General features: G+C 42.3%; 1 protein-coding gene across 6 annotated transcripts in view; it reads right to left on the bottom strand.

Annotated features, from left to right (window-relative positions):
• BCL9 (BCL9 transcription coactivator) overlaps positions 1–25,320 on the bottom strand; it is a 106,565-nt gene that overhangs the window by 4,672 nt on the left and 76,573 nt on the right. The window contains exons 2-9 of one of the 6 annotated variants that reach the window (XM_037039042.1): positions 23,783–23,920; positions 16,655–16,786; positions 14,650–14,741; positions 11,017–11,329; positions 9,759–10,075; positions 8,389–8,578; positions 6,084–6,183; positions 636–2,877 (exon numbers count right to left, since the gene is read on the bottom strand). In XM_037039042.1, the coding sequence (XP_036894937.1) occupies positions 636–2,877; positions 6,084–6,183; positions 8,389–8,578; positions 9,759–10,075; positions 11,017–11,069 (2,902 nt within the window). In that variant the 5' untranslated portion in view covers positions 11,070–11,329; positions 14,650–14,741; positions 16,655–16,786; positions 23,783–23,920. Of the gene's footprint in view, positions 1–635; positions 2,878–6,083; positions 6,184–8,388; positions 8,579–9,758; positions 10,076–11,016; positions 11,330–14,649; positions 14,742–16,654; positions 16,787–20,629; positions 20,864–23,782; positions 23,921–25,320 lie in introns of those variants that run through there. The other 5 variants (XM_037039046.1, XM_037039041.1, XM_037039047.1 and 2 more) reach the window with 5 other exon arrangements.

Below are 25,320 nucleotides of genomic sequence, written 5' to 3'. Positions count from 1 at the left end.
GATTTACAATTTACACCTCGGTACTCACATTCCACTGACGACCTCTGGTTCCATTCACAACCATTATCAGTGGTTCTCCGAGCAGGAAAACACCAATAAACTGTAGCTGATCTGTGAGAACAGCAGTCTAAGGAGGTTTGGTAATTGTTTCTGTGGTCAACATGCATTTATGAGAACCACTGAAGTCTCTCAGAAGCCTCCCTTCTTTTCTTGGGATTATATTCAGAATTTCTTGACACAAGGGCAGCCCTTTGAAGTGGGTGGGTCTAATATTTAAAGGCGACATATTTATCCAGTGCTGACATTTTACTTTGCCAAAATGTGTTCACTGTGCAAATGCAACATGCTTTGTGAAATTACACAGATTTCCCATTTCCCTTCTCCTGTAACAGTCCTATCTGGCAAATATATTCAGCACTAAGAGCCTGTTTTCTTTGCCACAATCAGGAACTTGTGCACAACCCCATGGAAGTACTGGTCATGCACCCTGCCAACAAGTATGTCCATCTCAGCGAAGGCCGCCTACCATGGTTGCCACAATCATGTGAGGACAACAGCTTTCTTAAAAGTAAATAAAGCAGGCTTTTACAATCTCTAGCTACAAGGTACAACTGTGAGGATGTGAGCATACTGACCTGACTCTACACTTCCCAGCATGGCTGGGGAGGCCATGGTTAGGGGTACTTTATGGTTTGGAGGGATCCCAGGACTCTGAAGGGGAGGTTTTGGAGAGGAGGTCCATCCAGGTGACGGGGCAGGAAGTGATGGAGACTTGAGGTGAACAGGTGAAGCAGCAGCAGACCCCAAGACAGGTGGGGACTTAATGGAAGCAGCAGCAGCTGGTCCCGCCAGCATGCCTGCCAGCTGTGATGGAGTTTGGGGGGACTTGAGGTTCCCAGAGGGTGAGCCCAACATTGGTGACTGAACTTGGCGCATTGTGGGCGATTTCAAAGGGTTAATGCCTGGGGAATGCACCTGGCTGCCCGCCACAGATATATCCAAAGGCTTCCGCCCCAGGCCACGCTGAACTGGAGCAGCTGCATTGAGGCTAGTGGGGTTACTGGAAGGGTTGAGAGGTAGTGGTGGCATATGACTGAGCCGGCTGTTAGTCCTTTGGTCAGGCCCAACTGATTCTCTGAGATTCCGCAAGCCACTGTTGCTGCCTGGACCCTGAGACATAGGGAGGAATGGCCTGGGGCCCATGCCATACTCTTGCTGAGGGTGCTCACCAAATGGCAGGGGTACCATCTTCTGCTGAGCAGGCAGCATGTCTGTGCCACCAGGGCGTAATTTCATCATCTCCTCAGGGCTCGCCCCAGCCTCTCTCATCTTCTGAGGTATCATCTGAGAGTTGGATCCCATGTTGATGTTTAGACTGACCTCTCCCTTCATCCCACTAGGAACCACCCCAAATTCAAGTTCCCGACCAGGGCCCATCTGTGGAGGCATTCCTTTTGGAAAATCACCCCTGGAAGGACTCAGAGGGCCCTCAACTGGTATTCGAGGAAAAATGGTATTATTCCCAGAATCAGTATGTCGCTGGGAGCCTGGGATCATCCTATTCATTTCCATGCTGGGCCTGATACCATCAATGTTCATCCCTGGAGGGAGACCCAGCTGTTTCTCTGCCAGCTGCTGTTGAAAGATCTCTTCAGACAATCCCTGGGGGTTTGGGAAGCGCTCCCCTCGGCCGGGACCACTGAAGATGCCCTGGCCAGGTGGGAAGTTTCGACCATCTGGGATTTTTGGCACATCATCTGGCCAGCTAACTCCAGAAAGACCTGGTCTAGATGCCGGGTTGGGGATATTTGGCCCCTCCATTTCAGAGTTCATCATTCCTGCAAAGCCAGGGAGGCGCATCTGGCTCCCTGGCATGTTGGGGTGGGGAGCTATGCCCCTCGGGGGCAGAGAATGTGGCATATTGATCCCATCAGCAAATGGTTCTGCACCCCCAGATCCCCAGCCTTCATTAGGGGTCATCTGGTATGGAGGGGGAGGCCCTCGGGCCACTCCTCGAGGCCCATGCTGATGGATCATCATGTCCTGGAGGGAGCACTGCTGCACAACCACTTGTTCCTGCTTTCTTCTCTTCTCTTCATAAAACTCCTGCTGCAATTTCAGCCAAGCTATCTGCTCAGGTGTCATATGATCCAAGTGGTCAGGTCCCATGGGCCCAGACTGAGAGTTCATGGAAGGTGGAACCATTTCATCTGGAGAAAAGGGCACATCTCTATGTCCTTGAGGGCCAAATGGAGCTCCCACATCTGTCTGGGGCCCAGGTCCCTTACCTAGGCTTTGGGATTGAGCCATCATGGCCTGTATTGGGCCTTCTGGTTTTTTCTGAGGTCCATCTAATACCCCAGTATTCTGCTGGGGTCCCCCACTTTGTCCTCCTGTGAATTCTTTCTCATCAGGGAAAAGCATTCGTTGGATATCTCTGAGTGTTTGTAAGGAGCGCTCCCGGTGCTCCAGCTGTTCCTGAGATAGTCCATCAGGGTTCTCTCCCAGTGTTGGGGGCTCTCCACTGGACACTGGTGGAGGCGGGGGGGCTTTGGAATCTGCTGATGAGCTATTGCTCCCCTGAGAGACAGGGGTCACTGCTCGGTTGTTGGGCGTCAAATTGGGCCCGGTACCATCTGTGGGCAGTGGAGTGGAGCTGGCAGGACTGCCTACAGAAGAAATCAGTTTGTTTTCTACCCCAGGACTATCCCGGTCAAGGGGCCGTGGGGGCGCAGCAGGCTTGGGTGCTGGTGCCGGAATGGGTGGAGTTGGCTGTAGTCTGGTATTCTGGGAAGAATTCTGGTCCTGGCTGGCTGGAGCTGAGGGTTGTTGTGTGAGAGGTTTCATGTCATTCCGAAGAGCAGATATCTGTGTGTTCTGAAAATAAACGAGATTTAAAGGGTAAAAATCATTGGTAAATTGAATAGAAAGGCAATTAAAAGAGCAAGACATGCTATAAAGGACTCATACCAGTCACACAAATCTACCCTGACACTTGCTGTAAAATTGCTTGCGTATAATCCCACTTTGGACATGGAGACATTGTTTTTCTTTCTTCCACTTTACTGTTAAATGGCACTGTTTTCCCCTGGCTGAAGATTAGGTTTCAATAACTTTTATGAACATGCCAGGGAGAGCCACTCTGCCAAAGTGAATATATCTGAGTATCTATTTCGAGGAACAGGTTTGATATCACACATCTACTATGTTTCTGATTCAGGGCAAGATTAGTTTCTTGGTATGTGGGTGGCTGTACTTAACACCATTTTCTTTCCCCAAAAGTATAACTTTGTATGCAGACATCACACTGTCAATCAAAAGGCCTGATGTTTTCAACTGAAAGAGAGAGTACTTGTTATAGCCCCATCCTCTAACACCCAGAAGCCACAGGCAAGGCCACCCCATTTCAGTGTCTCTTCTGGCAGAGTGATGACCAACGTACTCCTCTCCTTGACTTTCCAGGAAGCCTGACATCTCTGATTTCTGTTTTCAGTTTGTGATCACTGATTATAAATTTGATAAGAATTTATACATTAACCGTGGTAAGACAATCTGCAGGCAGGAAGTGTCTATGGAGAAATCTGAGGGGCTATTGCATGTTTTTCTTGATGACTGTAGGCTATCTAGCTCATGGTGTCTCTTTATCTGTTCTTTCCAATGGACAGCAGACTGCCCTTTTTAGAGGCTGGATGATTGCCTTTTTATTATTTAAGTAGCAATACATACTGAGTCCTGGGTGAAAGCATACTCACCTACAGTAGGTGACATGAATGCTGTTAATATTTGGAAGAAGGACATGTATGTTCTAGGACTAAACTCTGGCAATGCTTGAGGTACTAAGGAACAGAACTGACCAACCTACAAATACCACCTCAGAGATCTTTCACCAGCCTCCAGGGAGCCACATGATCCCTTTTTGTTCATTTGCTCCCACCTGTTGACTTAATCCAGTCTGTATTTCCAAAACCCAAAGGATCTTTCTTACTTCTCCACCTCCTCTTTGGAATGTTTATCTGTGTATCTCTGCCTAGGAACAGTTTTTGTTGCACAAACACAAAGACACATCTTTTTTAAAAAATTATTTTATTCTTGCTCAAGTAGTTGTCTGTATTTACTCAAAGACACATCTTTGAGTATTCACATTCTGTGACTGTGTATAAGTGTTTTTCACTTGCTGGTATCCACGCACATACATCTGCAGAGACTGGTGTGGGTCAGGATTAGCTCAATCTATAGGACTCTGTATGGTCGAAGGGTTTCCCACATCTCTGATTCTTTAAGGAGACTGTGGGGGTCACCTTCATTTCCTTCCAGTGCCATTTTAAGTTTGGTTTTGTCAGCCAAGTTTTCTTTGCTGGGGGTGGGCACTGATTTCAAATAAGGTGACTATGACACTATGACAGAAGAAATACTTTAGTACCATCCTTTCGTATACTTTTTATTTTGTATCCTCACCAGAGGACTTTTTTTTTCATCGCTTTTAGAAAGAAGGGAGAGAGAAAAGGAAAGAAACTGATGTGAGAGAGAATCATCAACTGGTTGCCTCTCAATCCCCTGACAGGGGATTGAACCTACAACCTGGGCATGTGTGCTGACTGGTAATGGACAATTCCCAACCAACTGAACCACAGTGGCCAGGGACAATACCATCCTTTTTATTTTAGATTTGGAGCAATAGTGATTTCACTATTCCCAATTTCCTGTTTAACTCCTTTTCTGATTTAATTTTATCATCAATGAAGGTGTAGGGAAAAACTGTATTAAAATCTATCATTAAGCCCTGATTGTTGTGGTTCAGTGGTTTGGGTGTCATCCCATAGACCAAAGGGTTGCTGGTTCAATTCCCAGTCAGGGCACATGCCTGGTTTTCAGGCCAGGTCCCTGATTTGGGGCACATGAGAGGCAACCACACAGTGACATTTCTCTCTACTTCTCTTTCTCCTTCACTTTCCCTCTCTCTAAAAATAAATAAATAAATACAATCTTTTTTAGAAAATCTGTCATTAAGTCAATAAAATGTTGAATGAATTACACTGCATCCTGTGCATCCTAAGACAATATAAAATTTTAATTTATACAAGTATAAATTTAAAAACATATATTCAGATAGATGCACACACATTTTAAATATTAGATATGTCCATCCTCTATCCTTGCATAGTAGAGATGCATGCAGAAAATGAAATTTCTTTTTCAACTCCAGGAAAGCCCAAACTCTGTTATGTTAACAGAGAGAAGCTTTGGTGATATACAACATATACAAAATGTCATCTATTTTATTTTGAATTATCACTTCAGTCATTAATTGCCATTTAACTTTTCCCATCTTCAAGAGCAATCCTAGTATTAGATGTTATGCTTCCTGAAAGCAGAGACTGTCTTGAACCTCAGTGTCCCCACAGCATTGAGTGTAATGCCTTCACAATGTCAGACACAAAAAATATCTTTTGGTTTAATTTGGAACACTACCTATATTAAAATAACCACTATATAGTTTTTCTAATGTAGTTGATGTTAAGTGCTTTAAGTTCCAGGCAGAAAACAGACTAACATTTGTTATAATTTTGAAAATATCAAGCAATTAAAAGTATTGAATACTTTTAATTACCCTTATTTTGAAATAAGAATCATTTTGAAAGTCACCAAGACTCTGATTCATTTATGACCTTATGCTTCTATGATTTTATGATTTATTGGCATGTACTCCACTATTGTAGTTTTAGTTGTTGCTTTTTTCTCTCCTTCAACTAACTCGAGTGTTTGTTTTTTTAATCCTGCTTTAATCACAGGGCCTGAATTTAGATTTTCCCAGAGATAGTTACATGAAGGAAATCCTAAGATATCTATCTAACTCCTTTTTTATTTTCTATCTTTTCCTTACTAGTAATTTATCAATATTACCAGCTGGCTAGTAGAAAAGGCCAGTACAGTCTAAAAGGTGTCAAACCACAATGCCAAAATTAGGTTAAATGCTCAGAATATAGTTTATAACATCAAGACTATGGATGACATGGATGACATTCTCCATCTCCCACCTTTAGTCAGAACCTTTAAACCATTATATCAATCCCAAAATGACATACCAGGGGGGCTGTGCTTCTCTCTGCCTTGCTGTTTGAGATGTTCTGGATGTGGAAAGAGACGATTGTTTCAACCTGGCCCTTCAACACCGCTTCCGCAGCTCTGCAAAGACAGAAATGCTTGTTTCTGTCTACAAACATAGGAGCTTGTTTCTAGTTCACTTAGTCTAATTCCAAAGCACTTTCACCCCATACTGAACTTGTATGAGGGAGGAAGGAGAAGTATAAAGAACCACCAGAAATGTTGAAGAAATCAACAGAAATAGGTTGTCATTATACAAGGGGGGACCCAAAAACACCTTGCAATTTATTTATTAAAAAGTATGTATTTATTCTACTTCAGTCACCTTCAAAGTACTCTCCATTTGATGCAATGCACCTCTTGAGACTTTCTTCCACTACTCAAAACAGTTTTTGGATTTGTCGATTTTGATCCCTTTTAGTGCTTCTGCAATTTTTTTTCACCTCAGCAAAATGTTTCCCTTTGAGGACTTTTTCGCTGGGGGAAACAAAAAAGTTGCTCAGGGCAAGGTGAGATCAGGTGAATAGGAAGGGTGGGGCACAGGGATCATGTCATGTTGGTCAAAAACTGCTCAACACTCAGTGCATGTGGGCAGGTTCGGCAGGTGTGCTCGTAAATTTCCCATCATGAAGTGGGCAAAGGTGTTAAAAGAGTCTTCAAAAAAAATTCACTGAAGCCTAATGCAGCCACTCACACCACCACCAGCTGGTGCACTGATACAGATAGGTTCCTAGAACACTCATCTAGTGGGGGGAACCCTGTACTACAAGGGGCATGACCTCTAGAAGATAATTTGTTTTGGGGGAGCCCCCATATGTCTACCATTTACCATTAAACTTCTTGAAATTAAAAGATAGCCATTAGCAAATCTAAAGAGGCATTAAAAAAACCCCAAGATTTTCTCCTTCAAACTAATACACTGTGGTGGGTATTTTATAGAGAATCCTCGTTCAAAATCCCAACCTGAGAAGGGTGAATATGAAATCTCATAACACCTAATGATACTAAGGCTGTCAAATTCACTTTGTACATTAATTTAAAATCTTAATCAAAAAGAAAGTCAGAAAACTGTATGTAGGCTAATTTCACATTTTTAATAAATAAGTAAAAATCCACTGACCCATTCATCCACCAGAAACACATGTGCCAATATGTTCAGAGTAGTTATCCTGATGAATTCGAGATATTTTTTCTTTTAAATATATTTTATTGGTTATACCATTACAGTTGTCCTATCACCCCCTTCATTCCCCTCCACCCTGCACACCCCTCCCCCACCATCCCCCCCACTTTAGTTTATGATCACGTGTCTCAAGTTCTTTAGATTCTATATTTCCCCTACTATTCTTGCACTCCTCCCCTATGTATTTTTTACCGACCGTCTATGCTACTTATTTTCTGTATCTTCTCCCCCCTTCTCCTCCTTCCACTCTCCTGTTGCTAACCCTCCATGTGGTCTTCATTTCTATGGTTCCACTCCCAAATCTAGCTGTCCTCTTGGTTTGCTTTTGTTTTAGGTATGGTTGTTAACAACTCGGAGTTTGCTGTCCTTTCACTGTTCATATTTTTTATCTTCTTTTCTTAGATAAGTCCCTTTAACATTTCATATAATAAGGGCTTGGTGACGATGAACTCCTTGAATTTGATCTTATCTGAGAAGCACTTTATCTGCCCTTCCATTATAAATGAAAGCTTTGCTGAATAGAGCAGTTTTGGATATAGGTCTTTGGATTTCATCACTTGCAATACTTCCTTCCAGCTCTTTCTTGCCTGTAAGGTCTCTTTTGAGAAATCCGCTGACAGTCTGTTGGGAACTCCTTTGTAAGTGACTTTCCCCCTATCTCTTGCTGCTTCTAGGATTCTCTCCTTCATTTTAATCTTGGCTAATGTAATTATGATGTGCCTTGGTGTGTTCCTTCTTGGGTCCAATTTCTTTGGGACTCAGAGATATTTTTCTTTTTAGTTACTTACATTTTTTAATTATTTACTTATGTCATTTAAAAAATAATATGAAAGTATAAAAAAGTATATAGCATAAACAATCCCTTTTGTGTTTAAAAAGGTATATATGTATGTTTGCATAAGCACAAAATATTGCTGGAAGGAAAGCCAAGGAAGTTATTGTGGCTGCCTCTATAGAGAGGGACTAGAGAGGTTTTGTATTTTATTTTACCTTCTTCTATGCTGTTAACTTAAGGGTGTGGGAGGGGGTGGGGACAAAAAGATCACTATGAACTTAGGTGCCCAAACGTGCAAGCCAACAGCAAGACACAACCATCAACTTACTTATTGGCCATCTCAGTAGAAAACACATACACCACTTTGGCTGGAATCTTCGGAGCAGATGTGGGCTCTGGGACAGTAGTCTGGCCATGGGATGGGGTAGAAGACCTGGGGGCCGTAGCATTTGACGGGGTCATAGAGTGTGGTGTGTGTTGTGAATCCTGGGACTTTATATGGTCAGCAGAATTACATTCTGAAAGAATGAAAAGGCTCATGTCATTGAAAGAATAAAACTCTCCTCTGCCAGCATATACAAATTCCTAACACAAACCCACCTTGAGAATTTTAAGGAGGAAGTACCTTGCTAAGAGGAAACCTCTTTTACTCATAAAAAATGGAAATAGGCTTCTCTGTAAATGACAAATTATAAAACATTCTTCCCCCATGTCCTCCTCTACCATACATCCTTCAGATAGTAGCATAAATGTCTCTTCCTCCTGGAAACCTCTTTGGAACCTCTTGGACTGGACCAGATACCCATGCTAGTTGAACCCAGAGCCCCTAATTTCTCTTATTTTAGCATTTTACAAATGTTATCAAGATTGTTTAATTGTCTGTCTAGGTGCACTCAAATCCTTCAGGAGAGCAACTGTATCTGTCTTCCTGGCCATGGCACCACCCTCACCCAGCAGTGCTGGCACTCCTAACAGGCTTCCTACAAACACCTGAGGGAGGAAGGAAAGACAGCAGGATATTCACCCAGGTTTTCATTTCTAATTTGGGTTTGAGAATCACACTTCCACCTCCTGAATACTAACTTCATGTCCTGGCCTGCAGTTAAAGATTTTTGGTCTTATACCAGGAGAAAAAAGGTCTAAAACCACAGCCACTGGTTCCATATTCTTGTTGGATTACTCCATTTTTGTGCTTATCTGATCTCTATCACATGTAGCCACTCACTCCTGTCCCACTGAAATTAGCTGTGACAAACTTAGACTAGTGCCAGGACTTCCCCTTGTGCCTACAACTCTGGCAAAGTGGCAACTAGACAGCACAAAACCCAAGTTTTGGAGGATTAATCTGATGGAAAAGAAAAGGAAAGGCTAGAAAAACTGCTCTAGTGTGAGCCACTTGCATTGACTAACTGGAGCACATCCATCAGAACACGGTTAGGGTCATGGAACATGTGACCATAACTCCCCAAAACCTGCACATCCTTCAGAGCAAGAATTCCTCAATTAGGTGGTTTCCAAACTATTCTTCAGTATAGGAAAATGGGCAGAAATAGTTCCATCTTAAACTACAAACTCCTAAATCTGACACCTACTCTCCTCACTTGGCTATTAAATGGTTCTCCAATATCCATCAATGTCAGAGGCCTTCCCTCAGGAATACCTACATCCCTCTGAGTCTCAAAGATCTTATAGACATACCTTTAATGTCAGAGTCATCGTTTGGAGTCCCAGGATCTCTCTGATCAAAGGAGTCGGCGGAAATACTTCGCTCCCTTTTCCCCTTGCCCTTGGCAACATTTCCAGCCCCATTCTTCAGCCCCATGCTCCCACCTGGGCCAGGGAGCACTTTAGGGGTATGGCCCCCACTCTTGGAGTCACAGGGGGATGGCTGGGATTGGCTGGCTGAGCCCCCCTGTTTACCCTGATTGGAGAATTTGGAATCCAGCTGGGGGTTTCCAGATGGGGACATCACTGTAGGAGGACGAACCATCACCTCCTGCTTTGACTTAGGGCTACTAAAAGAGACAAATAACAGAGGGAGATCAGATACTGAATATAGCTGGTCATCACAAATTAGGGAGAAGCAGAAGCATTGGGGTGTTTACTTGAAGCCTCAGTAACCACTCCATATTTCACCTTGGCAACTTGCTTGTTCTCTCCACCCCTGCTCCCATCTCAGAGAGGAGGACCAAACAGAATGGCCTGCCACATGGGGACCCATCTCTAGGGCTTCTGTCAATAAAGGACAATGGTACACAGAGTCTTACACTAAGACTAGTGCAGAGTAAACAAATAGGCATCATGAAGATTAAAAATACTACCCACCCCTGAACCCCCGGCAGCTGATGACATGGGGCAGCTGTAATGGGAGTCCAGCTTCCCTGCTGGAAAATACAAGCAGGTCCAGAAGAGCGTGGAAACCCTCTGTGACTGGCAGGTTAGGAAAACCCTCCAGATCTAACCCCCATCTCCCCAATAAGCAGCATCACACAGAACAGATACACTAACCTCTAGCCCCAGGGAACTAGGAAAAATTCTTGTAAAATGTCAGTTTAAGTGCTATGGACCAGAGGACAAAGCTTCGCAGTCCACGGGCCACTGTTTTAGTTCTGGGACCTCAGTTCTCCTCACTATTCCAGGCCTTAGTTCCCTCATTTACCAAGGTGAGCACATTGTACTCAGTAGTCTTTAAGGTCCTTTTGTTTGTGCTTTAGTGAAGAGAGAGTGGTAAGGAGAAGAGGTCAAGGGATGATGGACAAAAGAATAGCAAAGAAAAACTCTGAACATAAATGTTGCCTGTTTACTATCCTATTACTATTTACTTATCTATTTTCTCTTCCTTTCCCTATTTGGTTTCGTTTACTTCTAGTTCCATACATTGTTCTACCAGTGAGTGTTCACAATCCCCCTACGACATCCCCAAGTGGACACAGGCGCAGTCCTTGCCCTTCCTTACCTCTGAGTGTTTCCTGACGGAGAGTTCCTCACTTTCGGGTTACTGGAATGCATTGATTGAAATCCTGAGCCTGCAGTCACAAACAGGGACGGGCTCCCCGAGTTCGTCTCGGGCTACAGCAGAAATGGATACTGAGGGCACTGGCAGCGGCCCACTGCTTGCTGGGTGTGTCCCTTAGTGCTGGCCACCTGTATGCCTTTTTCCTCTTTGTTTTCCTCTGCTGTGGAAATGGGTCCTTTTCCCTCGCAGCTCCAGCATTCTCTGGGTGTGTGCCTCCTGCTGCCAAAGGAAAATCTCGCATCTCCAGGGCACACTGCATGAAAAGTCCACCCAAAAAGAATCGGGCAAAAACAGACACATAGAATAACCTTAGAACAGGATCAAGGTTAAAACACTAGCCAACTCAACAATATAGCAGCTAGATCATTCCTCAGCTTCCATCAGGGTTAAAGGACAGGGTGATGTTCATATTCTGGCCAAAAGGCTCTGGTACTAAGGCAGCTGAAGAATGGCTACGACTTTCTACCAAGCATACCAGCCTCCCATCATGTACCAGGCATTTGCAAGCAAATTCGAGAAAAACATTTTTATCTTAAGCCACATATTCTCTATTATACTTCTCTACTTCTGAATGCAAAACCCTCAAAAACTTGAGTTTTTACTTTTTCAAAACAATGCTTTGAAAACCACTGGGTTCTCCAAATTCATAGCAACTATCTGCTGCTTTACCTTTGATGACAAACAATGGCAATGGAAATGGAACAAACCCATCCCAACTTCAAACCATGAAACAAATTAATCTATGCTTATATTCTCAGGGCCTCAGGGTGGGGAGACATTAAAGGAGATACTTCTGAAATCAACTATAGAGCCAATACTAAAGATATCAATTATTCTCTCTGATTTCCATGATCTTTCTATTAAATTATGTCAAGTATGTGTCTTGTGTTCTCATTGCTTAATGACAGGGATTATAGGCATGGGTAAGCATGGGAATGATCCATTATGCTGAAGGTAAAAGAACATCTTTGTAGGCTATGATATTTTAGAGCCAATTTGCAAGGCTACTTTAAAGCATAAAGGTCAAGAAAATATTCCCAAACCTAGGCAGAGTACAAACGAGAAAGCCCTTCATTTAGGGAAAAGATGGTCTCTGTATAACCACTGTTCCTTTACCTACCCCCCACCTTCTGATATTTCACCAATAGCATATAGGACTAAAGAAAAAGGGTATTAAGTACAGGATAATGGCTAAAGAATCAAGGGAGTTAGAAGCAGCTCAGATGTTACAGCTTACATACACTTTGGGAGACTCAAGAACTGGACTAAATAAAATTGGGAAGATTAGTTATAGTTGAGGTTTTAGCACTGCATATGATTACCGTCAAGTGTGAAATGTCTACTTCTTCATTTAGAAATGTGCAGTAGTCCCAGCTATTTTACCTGAGACACTGTGAAAGGAACATATGGAAGTTCTGAGGCACACAATTACATTCTTTTCTTTTTACATGAATAAAATGCTATGAAATATTTCTATGCTGACCTTAGGGAGGAAGTATCTCCCAAAACATTTTGGTCTTAATTATATTTAAGGTTGTATTTTTATCCCCTACAACCTTCCACATTTCCTCCCCCTCAGATTAGATTATAAAACTGATTATGGCTGTCAAATTTGACATACACAATCATAAACCATTTTGTAACCTCTCACTAAATCGTTGATAAAATAGAGGTAGGAAATGCATCTTGAATGGAGAAAACTATCAGAAAACATTTACCTCAAGAAAAGAAAAGCTGTTACCACCTATACAGTCCCTTTCTTTAACTTCTTCTGGTACTTTCTGTCTGCATCATACATTCTAGCACTCAATCATATGTTGCATTGAATAGTTTTATGGGTATACTGTACAAACACTATGTTCTTTGAGGACAAAAGCTTGTTTTAAAGTTCTTTGATTTTTTAAAGTACATTTTATTGATTATGCTATAATTACAGCTATTGAATTTTTTTCTCCTCCCCTTTATTCCTCTCCACCCTGCCACATATTCTCTATTATACTTCACCACCCTGCACCACCCCCTTCCCCACCAGCAATCCCCCAACTAAGTTCATGCCCATGGGTTGTACATGTAAGTTCTTTGGCTTCTACATTTCCTATACTATTCTTAACCTCCCCCTGTCTATTTTGTACATACCACTTATGTTCCTTATTCTCTGTACCTTTACCCCCTTCCTCCCTAACACCCTGCTGATAACCATCCATGTGATCTCCATTTCTGTGTTTCTGTTCCAAAACACTTATTTTCAAAGTGACCTGGCTCTTTGCCCTAAGTCATCTCCCTACCATTACGTTATGGGTGAAGACCCACAGAAGGCTGAAACAAGCATGTGGGTTCACCTAAGTGATGGGAAAACACAGGTGTTTCAACCCCTAATCAATGGGAGTAGTTGAAATGTCACCACAACTTTAGCCTTCCTGACACTTAAAACAATTAAGCAAAAAATCTGCCAAGTATCACACAGTTCTAAAGAATAAAATTAGGCTGTTCAGCTCCTACATTTGCAGGTTGGTGCTCAACTGTTTACTTTTAAGGACTGGAAAAAAACCTTTCAAAAAATGGTTAATAGCCAGAGAAAGATTATTTTTCCCAACATAACTAAATCTCCTAACTCCTTAGATATATATACACGTGTCCCTCTCTTCTTCTTAAAAAATACTTAAAACACTTTGTATGTGTCAGTCATTCTTCCAAGCATTGTCCACATATATATACATATATTCACTCATTCACAATCACCCCAGAAGGCAGGAACCCCTGCTATTCCTAGTTCACAGATGAGAAGGCTCATTCTCTTGGTCTCCAAAACAGCACACTTTCCTAGGCTTCCACCTCCTACTTCAGTCCTTCTTTGCTTCCTTTGCTGGCCCCTTCTCTATGCAATGTCTACCGTTTAGAGTTCCCCAGGACTCTACCCTGGGTTCTCTTCTCTTCTCCTTCTGTCAGCTCTCGCCATGCCAACAACCCCCATTCTTATATCTCAGTCTGCAGACCTACACACACAACTGCAATCTGGCATCACCCTCAACATCTCAAAGTTAACAAGATCAAAGATTGAGTCTTCTTCTGTATCTAGCCTCCCTTCCAAAAACATTTCTCCCTTGATCTTTCACAGTTTAGTAAATGGCACCTTCATCCACCCACCTGTCAGTAATGTGGAGTTCATTCTTGACACCTTTCTCCCTTACTCCAACTAAATACTAAGTTTGAATATTTTTGCTGAATTACATCTCAGCCTCAGTGTTTGCTCTTCAGAGAGAAAGGATATCTGAAAGCCATTGATCTACATAAAATTCCCCATTACACTCTTTTCAGAGCATCCTGTGTTCTTTTACCTCCACAATATTTTCCATGTTTTGTAATTATGTCCTACATTCATGTCTCTCACTAGGCTCCATGAAGGCAAGGACCAAGACTGGTATGTTCATCCCTATAATCCTAGCATGTACCATAGTATCTGGCACATGGTGTTTGCTTAGTAAACATTTGTTAAATAAAAATGGAAAATTTTCCCCAAGATCATTTTTCTAAGCCAGCATGGTTTCTAGTGTTATCATCCATCAGGCTACTCACCAAACCCCCCAGGGTCACGATATTGCTGTGCTCATCCTGGAGAAGAGAAGTTGGAGAAGTCCAGGAACCCCTGGCTCAAAGATGGCCCTCCCCTGGATGAGAATAAAGTAAAGAAGAAAAATTCCTAAGTGGATTTAATTGTTACTGAATACCTAGAGAGAAGGACAAGTTCCCTATTTAATCTAGAATATGAGTTTCAGAGGAAGTTGTCATCACCCATGTAAACAGAGTGAGTACAAAGGATATATTACCCAATCAGTAAATATTTCAAGGCCCTGTGATCTTCCCTCCTTCCCAACTGTACATCGTATTTTCAAAGACTGGAGAAATAGTAAGTACAAGTAAAACTGACTTATACTTTTTAAATTTCTGGGCATTTAGTAGGAAAAAAACTATTTTTGCTTCTGCATATTCCTTAAAGAGAATTGAGAACTAACTGTAAAAGTGAGACTAAATTCCAGGCACGCTTTTGAATTCATAAAGTGAATACATTCACAGCTCCACCCTACTCTCAACTGTAACTCTACATGGTGAACATTCAGCAAGAAAATTTATTTTCATATACTTTTTGGGGAAGATAGAGCCGAACAACCGGGCCACATGATTTCCTTTGCTTGAATGCCTACTGTGTACAAAATGCTACCCTAAGTTGAGCTAGATAAGTCAATAAAAGACTGAAGTTCCAGTCAAGTGGAACAATGTTCAACAAGAGTCCTTGTTAATTAATTATATCACTGAGCCTCCCCCTTTGGCCAGAATTTATAGTTTTAAAATTGCAAGGAAGAAACAAGTTCCAGAGTATTCTCAGGCCAAATTATTTAGGAAACATTAAAAGAAGGTTCTACAAGGTTGCCCCAAAGTTGATAATAAATTTACAAATTAATCTAACCAATGCCAGAATCACCTCTATGATTCTAATTCAACTCTTCCAATGATTGTTTTTCCACTTTCCTGCTCTAAGAAGTCAAGTTTATTACAACTATATCATATTTAACAAATTTTTCTAGGCTATGACCATTGCTCTATAAAAGGCATAGCATCAAACTATAATGTGGAACTTAAAGGCCTCAGGATTCCATTCCTCACTCATTCTTAACTTCTGGCATGCCAACTACTAAAAGGCTTCCTCTCAGAAAAAGTACACAATAGAAAGAACCAATCTTTCCCCAACATGTGGTAAAAAAAAAAACTATACAATTGGCATGTACAGAAAATGTCGGTGCAAACATACTACTTTGTTTATTCTACTTTGTTCTCATACAGGGTAAAAGTGTACCTCTAAAAGTGTACATCTTGCTTAAAGCTAACAAACTTTAAGCAAACATATAAAAAATGGGTATCAAGCTAAAGCACTGACAAAATTTAAGCATTCAAAAATAAATTTCAACAACCATCATTTAGAGTAACAGTTCCTCCGAGTAAAATTTTAGCACAAATGCTCTTTTTAAAAAATAATATTCTCTTTGATGCCCAGCTACCCCCAAGAATGTTCTCCATGGCCCCACAGTCTTATTATATACATAACACTTCATAACACTGATAAAACTGTATCCCTCTGATATGCAGGCAGGGAACCCTGGAAAAAAAGTCCGTCATCTTAGCACCCCACAATCCCCAGTAGAAACTCAGTAAACACAACTAAATAAGTCAGGCTGACCTAAATGCAGGTGGATCCATGTAATGTAATGAGCTGGGGCTTGCACATTGCTACATTGCCTCAAAGTCACACCAACCAATTATGACTTGACAAACACCTCTTTAGCTCCTCACCATCTGCCTCTTCCTATGAGGTGCATTACTGCAGAAGGCCCTGGTCACAGAAAAGTAGAAGGTAACTGCACTGACAGTTCTGCCTGGCATTTCAGATGACCTCTGCCTTGGAAAATGCTATAATAATAAACACATGCACTTTTAACTTACAAGAGACTCTATAGAAAAATACACAAAAATACATCACACTCAGACTAAATCCCAGAAGTAACAGGCTTATCATCAGGCTCTTTACCTTTCGAGATGTCCAATTTGCTCTCTTCTACATTGGGATAAAGGAATGTTTCCAGGAATGATCTCCGCCTCCGACACAGATGAGAAGTTATAGGTCAAAGTGAAGTGACACCAGTTAGTTCCACATTTAGTCCTACAGGGATGAGAAGAATAGAAAATTTCATACCCCAATTCACATCAATTACAAAAAAAAACAAAAAAATACCCATTCCCCAAAGCACTGAGGACAAAACAATATTTGGAATGATTAGGAAGGTCCAGGTCAGGGGTGTCAAACTCATTTCCACTGGGAGCTACATCCTTCAAAGGCAATAATTTTAGGAGTGTAAAAATGTAACTACTCCTTAACTATTAAGGAGTTAAAATTACATTTGGCCCTTTGAAGGCAACCGCAAGGCTGATGTGGCCCCCAGTGAAATGAATTTGACACCCCTGGTCTAGGTCAAAATGGGAAAGGAAAGCAAAACCACTAAAATTCAAAATGCAAGCTGCAGCACTACAGCCCAAATCCAATCCTAATCAAGACCTGGGAAGTTTAGAAACAGCAAAATCCATCAGATACAAAGGCCTCATTCTTGTTGTTTTTGACTTTCTCCACAACCAAAAGCAGTCACCACTGGTTGCAAAGTGGCCTTTTATTTCATATCTTTTCTATGCCCTTTCTTTAGCCTGGAGGAGACACTGAGAAAATTAAAAAGCATAAACGCAGGTGGCCATAAGATATTTCGAAAATCAGTTGATCTAGAGTAGGAATTCTTCACCTGAGATCTACTACCTCAAGGTATCTGTGAAGAGACTTGGGGGTGGAGGGGAGCTGTAAACTTGCTGGGGAAAACTTTCATCTTCATAGTCACTAACCTCTAAGTAAAAATTAGCACTGCCTTTAATTGTGAACATAGGTGACAAATGGTGATGGTAGTATTAGCAATCCTGTGACTGTGACACGAAACCACAAAGACATTTTCACATCACATTACAGTTGTTGCACATATGGCCACACAGTATTTATATTCCTAACTACTTCGAAATTACAGTATCATTAGACCTGCTGCTACTTTTTGCTATTTACTGTTATAAAGAAGCATATAAATGACTGTATCACAACTGTTTCACATTTTAGGAACTGTTTTCATGTCATCTATAATTCTATTTTATGCATTTAAAAAGACATAATTATCAGAAGGGGTCCTTATGATTCATTAGATTGCTGAAGAGGTACAGGGGACATAGATGGTTAAGAACCCCTGGTCTACAGTAAATAAAGTTTCTAGATCCTAATATCATAGTCACCAAGGCAAGCAGACAAGTACATCATTCTGCCAATATTATTTCATGTTTAAAGAAAATTAAGCCACCAAGAGACCAAGTAACATGTCCAAGGTCACACAAATTTAGGGTTGGCATCAATCTCAGATTAGCACTCACAGCATGTATATTCCCACTCTTCTACAGGGACCCTTGCTTACATTCTTAAAATTGTTGTCACTATTTCTGTCTTGCCACTAAATGGGGAACAAACATCACCTCTCAAAACTAATAAAGAAGCAGAACAAGACAGATGTACAAGCTACTCCTTTTTGTCCCTTAATCAAGTGTGGTAATAATTGCTACAAATGCTGAATTTGGTCTGTTCCTGAGACAGGTTTTTGGAAGTGAGAAAAAGGTTGTGCCATGTAATAAACTCTCATTCTCAGAAGTGTTCAAAGCACATTGCCTATAGGCATTAACTTGCTAAACATTGCAATAAGTTACGAGTGATCTGGGCAGAGGTATAACCACATCATAAGTGGGAAAAGACAACTGGAGAATAAATGAGATTTGTTCAAACTGACACCAAAGCAAATGGGAGAACCAACTTCCTGATTATTCTAACTACTATAACAAGTCATCATGATCAAATACTTGGTTGATTATAATGCTTATAAAATCTCTGTACTTTCTTCCCCTACAAGCCAGAGAGTATTTTCTTTTGATTCAGAGGAGCAAACACTTCTGAAGGCTAGAGGGAAAATATCCCTTAAAATAAATTCCAATGTGCATAAGTACTTGTTTTTTTCACTTATACTAGTCATCTAAGAACCCAGGTGAGCAATCCCTACCTCGCTCAAAAGCCAAATTACATACAACTTGCCTTATATAAAAAGAACAGTAGGGAAATTGTTCCTTCATCTTTTAATCAATCACCTTCTTATCTGTCTACTATATCTTATGGAACTATTATCATCTTACATTCAAAACTGTTATTCCAAAGTAATATCCTAATGGTTTAATACCATTAGACCCCAGGTCCTAAAACTATGCAATGCCACCCCCGTTTCAATTTTGCATTAAATTTTCTCTTCTTGTCAAAACCACCAATTAATAGAATCCTCATTCCTCAAAGCATTCTTACACCATAGCTTGAGCCTTTCTCACTCTTAAAAAAGAGATCTTCATTTTTTAAAAAGATTTTAAAAGAGGAAAAAAAGAATAGGAGAGAAACATCGACATGCGATAGATACATCAGTAGGGCTGCCACTCACACCCCCCCCACTGGGACCTGGCAGGCAACCCAGGCAAGTGCCCGCCTGGCTGGTGGGCTACCTTCCAGTTCGAAGGCTGGCACTCAATCCACTGAGTCACATCAGCCAGGGCTAAAAGAGGTCTTTTCTTAAATTTGTACTCAGGACCATAACATTAGTCACACCAACATTAATTTCTTTGCTAAAACTTCCCACATTACTGGTTCCCAGTTGAAAAAGTCAATAGGACTATTACTTACATAATCTCCCTAAAAAATCAAAGGTTCTTAACCAACACATCAATCTTACCCATCAATATCCTTTCCCCCCCACCCTCTCTCAAGTATTTTAACAGTTATCCTTCCCACAAGAGTTCAAATCTCTGGCTCAAGAATGAACACTTAATTTTTGAACATATCAAATGTTAGCAAATACTCCACCACGTGCCATTGATCAAAGGGCAACTCTTCACACAGCCACTCAAGCATTTTCCCACTAAAACACTGGCAGGGCCTTATCCTTGTTTGCCTTAACCAAAGTCTAACCACCTCAGAGTCTCTCTCCACTAAGAGATAGTTATGTCCATTTCTCTACCTTGTCTAGTAACTTCTTAGACCCCAAATAGGCTGCAATTTAGGCTCTAAGTCACTCCTCTCCAACACAGACCAGGGCCCTTGGTCTGTGGACAGATTTCAGGTCTCATTCTTCAGGCTTAGGCGCCTTCACATAAGATCCCCAGAAACACTATTACAGGCCTCTGGCTCTTCCCTCTGAACATCATAACCTGCAGATGTTTCATTTAGGGTATCTCCATTTCACCAGGCTCACCCAACACTAACTAGTGATATGGTGTTAATAGTGTTTGCAACTTTCAAAGGTCACTGACTGGCGCTCCACTCTGGAATCACCCCATAATGACTCGGTGACCATCACTACCTCACCTGCTTGAGTCCTTTTACTACTCATGAAATCTTCTTGGCTTTCACTTTCCCCCACTCTTCAAAAAGTCACTGGCCTGCAAAGTCCCCTTTGCCTCTTTACCCATTTTCGGGGACTCACAGACCCCTCCAAACTCAACCCGAATTCCCATTTTTAGCTATCCATCTCGCCCCTCAAATGCCCCTTCATCCCAGGACTCTAGGACCGTCCCATCTCATTTAGCTTCTCCAAGCACTGCTCGAGACGTAACGTAAAAAAAAATCGAGGTGCCTCCGTCTGCCCCCACTGCTCAGGGCAGAGGACACCCCTCACATAGCCCCACAGGTTTCTCCAGACTCAACTCACTAAATCCGCAACCTCTACCCCCTCCTTTCCTCCCGTCCCCGCCCCCCAGTTCCACGGCTTTCAGCAGCCGTGGCTGCCCCTGCCGCCAAACCGGCTCAAAACACGCGGACGCGGGCCCTTCTCCCCCAACCCACCCATACCGCCCTGGCTCTGGTCCATCCCCTCCCCCTCCCCCCTGAGGTGCTACTTACCCCCAAGGCAGGAGTGGGGGAGGGGAGAGGCGCGAGTAGGGGAGGGGCTTCGGTCCCAGGCGGCTCTCAGCCCCGGGGGGCTGGGGCCTGGGCCAGCGGCAGCAGCAGCGCAGCGTCTCCCCCCGGTGGCGGTGGCGGCGGCGGCGGCGACTCCGTCCCACTCCCGCAGACACACATAGGCTCCATTGTCCGCCGGCACCTCCCCCTTTCCGGCTCCCCTCTCCCCGTACCGCCCCTTCCCCCTCCCTTCTGCCCTCCGCCTAGTCGCAAAGCGCCAAGAACTGTACTGCCAGACTCGCCTCAGATGCAAGCGGAGAAGTGCCCCCTCCCCCCAGCCTCGACGTCCCGCAAGGCAAAGGAAGGGGACTGCCCTTCTCCGCCTCAGCGCCCGGCCTAGCCGCCGGGAAGGGCCCACCCCCATCCAAGGGAATGTCAGTTGACCCCCTCCCAGAACGCGCCCGTTGGTACCAACCCGGCTGCTTCCTCCTCCCACTCCCCCGTCTGCCCAGAGAGGTACCGCCCTCGCCCCGCCTACTCAAATAGCCCCGCCTTCTAGACCCCCGTCCTTCCCTCCCAATATTTTACTATGGGACCGCCCACCGCCGGCACTACCTCCAGCTTCGCGTGGACACTCCCATCTGATTCCCTCCCCAATTAGTCATCAGGCCAGAAGAGACGCCTACTCCCCACCTTAAAGCGGCAGAGCCCTTTTTCTCAACTGAAGCTCCCCAAGGGCCGGCGCGGTGGGACGTACAGCCAGGGAGGGTCTCTTCTTCCCAAGTATACACTCACCCAGACAGTCCTCCCAATGCCTTCTGCAGCACTGGCGAGCAGCCTAAGAGGACTGGAAAAGGTGTGAAGGGGAAAAGGGCAGCGTGGAATTTGGCCATCTTTGAAACAGAAACGATTTGGGAGCACCCTCACACTTGCCTGCCTTCCCTGGTCCCGGCCTAGTCCTCGGTCTTCAAGGTTACCTCCTCACCTCTCCAGGATGCATCCCCATCCCCTCTGTTGTCCCCTGTTTTCCCCTCAATCTCTGCACTGCCTTTGCTTTGGCTGCCTTTTTCCCCTCCCAGGGGAGCAGGCTCCTCTCCAGGTTGCATTCTCTTCCACCCTTTTCAAAGCAGATTCTCTCAAGGGTCCTGCAGAAGCTGCTGCGGGGTCTCTCCCTCCATATTCGGTCCAGCCCAGGCTCGCTCATGCATTACTACCTAGTGCTCATAGGAGACCTTCTGCCCACATATCCTCAATCGCTGCACTACCGCTTTTTCATAGCGGTACCACTCCCCAGATCCTTCGGAATACCTCTGCTTTGGGGAGCTCAAAGCCGGGGCATCCTGGCACTGTCCTCCTGAAGTGAGAAGGTAACCCATTAGAGAGCCCCTTTCCTCAGCAGGAAACATGACAGCATCATGGTGAGCGCATGTTGCTGGATAAAACTGAATCTGTCTACTTCTGTTTTATCTTTGTGGCCCTTGTTGCTGTCTTGACCAGTGGTTATTACACACCTGTCTGCTCCACAGCCCTCCCCAAAACACACTGTTGTCACTCCTGTTTGTAGAGTCTTGATGTTAAGATGTTTCTGCAGCTATGTGCCCTGGCCCCACAGCTTTTCTGAAGCAGCTAAGTCAAGACTGTCTATGTTACAACGTACTACGTATTCTCCCCAAAGATAAATGGAGGCAACTTGGTCAAGAGAAGTAGATAAATTTTCTTCTGCTTTTGTTTCTATTGCCCATGGTTTTAACCAGGCTACTTATTTCCATATCAGTTTCTCTGTCTACAATAGGAAATCTTTCGTGGGGCAACCTTTTAAAAAATGGTGCTGGCTGTAAAGGATGGTAAAGGAGAACCCTGAGTGGTAAAAAGCTTTGGAAACCATTAAAAACTCTTGACTGGTCATGTAAGTATATATAACATGCTTCCCCAGCTTAGCATCCTATGAAAAACTTTTTCACAGCAAGGTGTTTTCTCTGTCTTCTATTATGAGTGAGGATATATATGTAGAAAAAAAAGACAATAGTAGGTAAAACAATATAAATCTAAGATCAATTGAAGGGTTCCAAATGGGAAATAGTTAAAATAAAATGCCTTTTTTGAGACAAATTTTGGCAGTTAAACATTTGATGTAATATAGGTAAAAGAAGGCAAGAAGAAAAAGGTATGGACAGATGAAAAGACAACCTAAGAAACACTTGAGACTGCTAATGTAGGTAGAAATGAGGAATTTCGTAGACTATCTATAAGAAAAAAATTACTACCAAAATAAGGTCTGGGCTGGGGCATTCCAGACCACCTTTATTCAGAAAGCTAAAAAAAAAAAGCTCATTATAACAATACACATGTAAAACATCTTAACCATTTTATTAGGCATTATACCCTCGTTCCACTGTATGTGTCAAAGTTCAAAATTATTTACTGAGACAGAAGAAAAATGTAAATGAATATTAAATGCAAAACTAGAGTAAAATGGCAATAATTTCAAGCATTTAAGCATGCTAAAAGTCATGAAATCTAATGATTAAGACTGCCACAGTAATGGTAATCCAGCTACATTGCACATGGGATTAAAAATGTGTTTTAAAATGATATATTCTATCAAATATTTATTTTACTAGAACTTGTAAAATCTGAATTGTCCAACTTCCGTGCATTTCCATCTCACTTGAGAAAGAATTCTATTTTGCTGTGTAGGGACCAAGCACTCTGGCTACACATAAATACTAATGGAGAATGAGAAAATCATTTTTTAAAGAGTCCCATAAATAAAAGTTTCAAACTGTTTCTGCTACTCTAGAAATTCTAAGATAAATCACTTTTTAATCCAAATGGTAAAGCTGTTTTAAAAAGGAAGATTTTTGACACTAAAGAGACCTGGGTTTGTTTTTGTTTATTTATTTTTTTTCTTTCTGAAATTTGCTTCTCTTAATGATAAGCACTCACTGTCGTGTAAGCATGGATGATACAGGACTGGCTTCTTAGTTCTTAAAACTATTCACAGCATCTGTTGCTTAAGTTTGCCTCCAGTCTTTTTTTTTTTTTTACCTGTAAACTTCACTTTTGAAATGCTTTGTTCCCTTAGCTCTTGATAAATTTACACCTCTCCCCAGCTTCTCTGAAACTGCTGCCCAACCACCACAGCTTTGACCTCACCTCTGTGTTTGGCATCCAGTTTGCTCTCATTGGCCACGTTGCCTTTTTGGAATCCTAGCCAACCCATCTTTCCAGCAATGGAAATTCCTAATGCTGTGCCCATTTCTTTGTTTTTCACTCCTGGGCTCCCAGACATTACTTAGATAAAAACACATGAACCAGCCCTGGCTGGTGTAGCTCAGTGGATTGAGCTCAGGCCTGTGACCCGCGTGATCACGGTTCGATTCCCAGTCAGGGCACATGCCTGAGTTGCAGGCCAGTTCCCAGCAGGGAACCACGAGAGGCAACCATACATTGATGTTTCTCTCCCTCTCTCCTTCCCTTCCCCTCTAAAGATAAATAAATAAAGTCTTTTTAAAAAAAGTTAAAAAAAACAACCATGAACCAAGAAAATTGGACATCAATCAAAATGCAAGCAATGAAACTTCAACTGAGCTTAGTACTTTTTACTTGGCAACCTTTCAGTGTATTTTCATTGCCTCCTATATCGTTTCCCACAACATTTACTCCAAATTTTATCCACTACTTCTACATTGGAAGACCAAACTTGTCATCTCATCCCACCTCTGAAGGGTTTTGCTCAGCTGTATCACTTGCATTAACTTACCCTTCACTTCAGTATGTTCAGTAAAATCTTTCTTATACCAATGCTCTCTTTTCCCCCTTCCTTTTTATTCCCAATTTATCCAGGGGGTAACCTACATTCCTTGCACTGCAATTCATTTTCCTACTCTGTAATAGCCCAACTATTCTACCAAAATTCTCTCTTCAACATGGCCAAACCTAATTGCCAAATCCATCCAATGAATATCCTTTTCTTTCTGAATCTCTTATAGTTTGAATTCCAAGATAATAATATTCTGCTTGTCTTCTTCCTCTCACCAATTTTATTGATATATAACTGACATATAATATTGTATAAACTTAAGGTATATAACATGATATGTATATATTGTAAAATTATTACCACATTGTTTAATTAACATCCATCATCTCATATAGATATAATTTTTTGTGTGTGATAAAAACTCTTAAGATCTACTTCCCTTAGCAACTTTCAGATATACAATACAGTATCATTGACTATAATTACCAAAATATACTTTATATCCCTGGACCCATGTATCTTATAACTGGAACTTTGTACCTTTTAAAAACCTTCATCCATTTACCCCCACACTGTACCTCCTGCCTCTGGTAACCACCAATCTGTTCTCCATTTCTTATGAGTTTGATATGTATACAAGGTCTGTCCAGAAAAAGTCAGCCATTGTTAACATAACCGAGAATGGTTTGCTCAACATCGATGTAACTGGGCAGCCAAGGAGAGTGGACTGGAATGTGCATTTGTGAACAATGACAACTTCACTGTACTAATCTGTGGAGGTGGTAGATGCCATTGAGTGAGGGTGTGTACTTTGTGGCCATTGCATTTAAAATGACTGAGGAAGTAGAGCAATGAATCTGCATCAAATTTTGTGTTAAATTTGAATATTCCTCCATGGAAACTATTTAAATGATTCAGAAGACTGTAGCTA

The sequence above is a fragment of the Sturnira hondurensis genome, unplaced genomic scaffold, assembly GCF_014824575.4.
Source record: "Sturnira hondurensis isolate 20B ecotype Veracruz unplaced genomic scaffold, ASM1482457v3 Scaffold0024990, whole genome shotgun sequence".
In the NCBI taxonomy this organism is placed as follows: domain Eukaryota; kingdom Metazoa; phylum Chordata; class Mammalia; order Chiroptera; family Phyllostomidae; genus Sturnira; species Sturnira hondurensis.
This window is presented reverse-complemented; position numbering and strand designations above follow the sequence as displayed.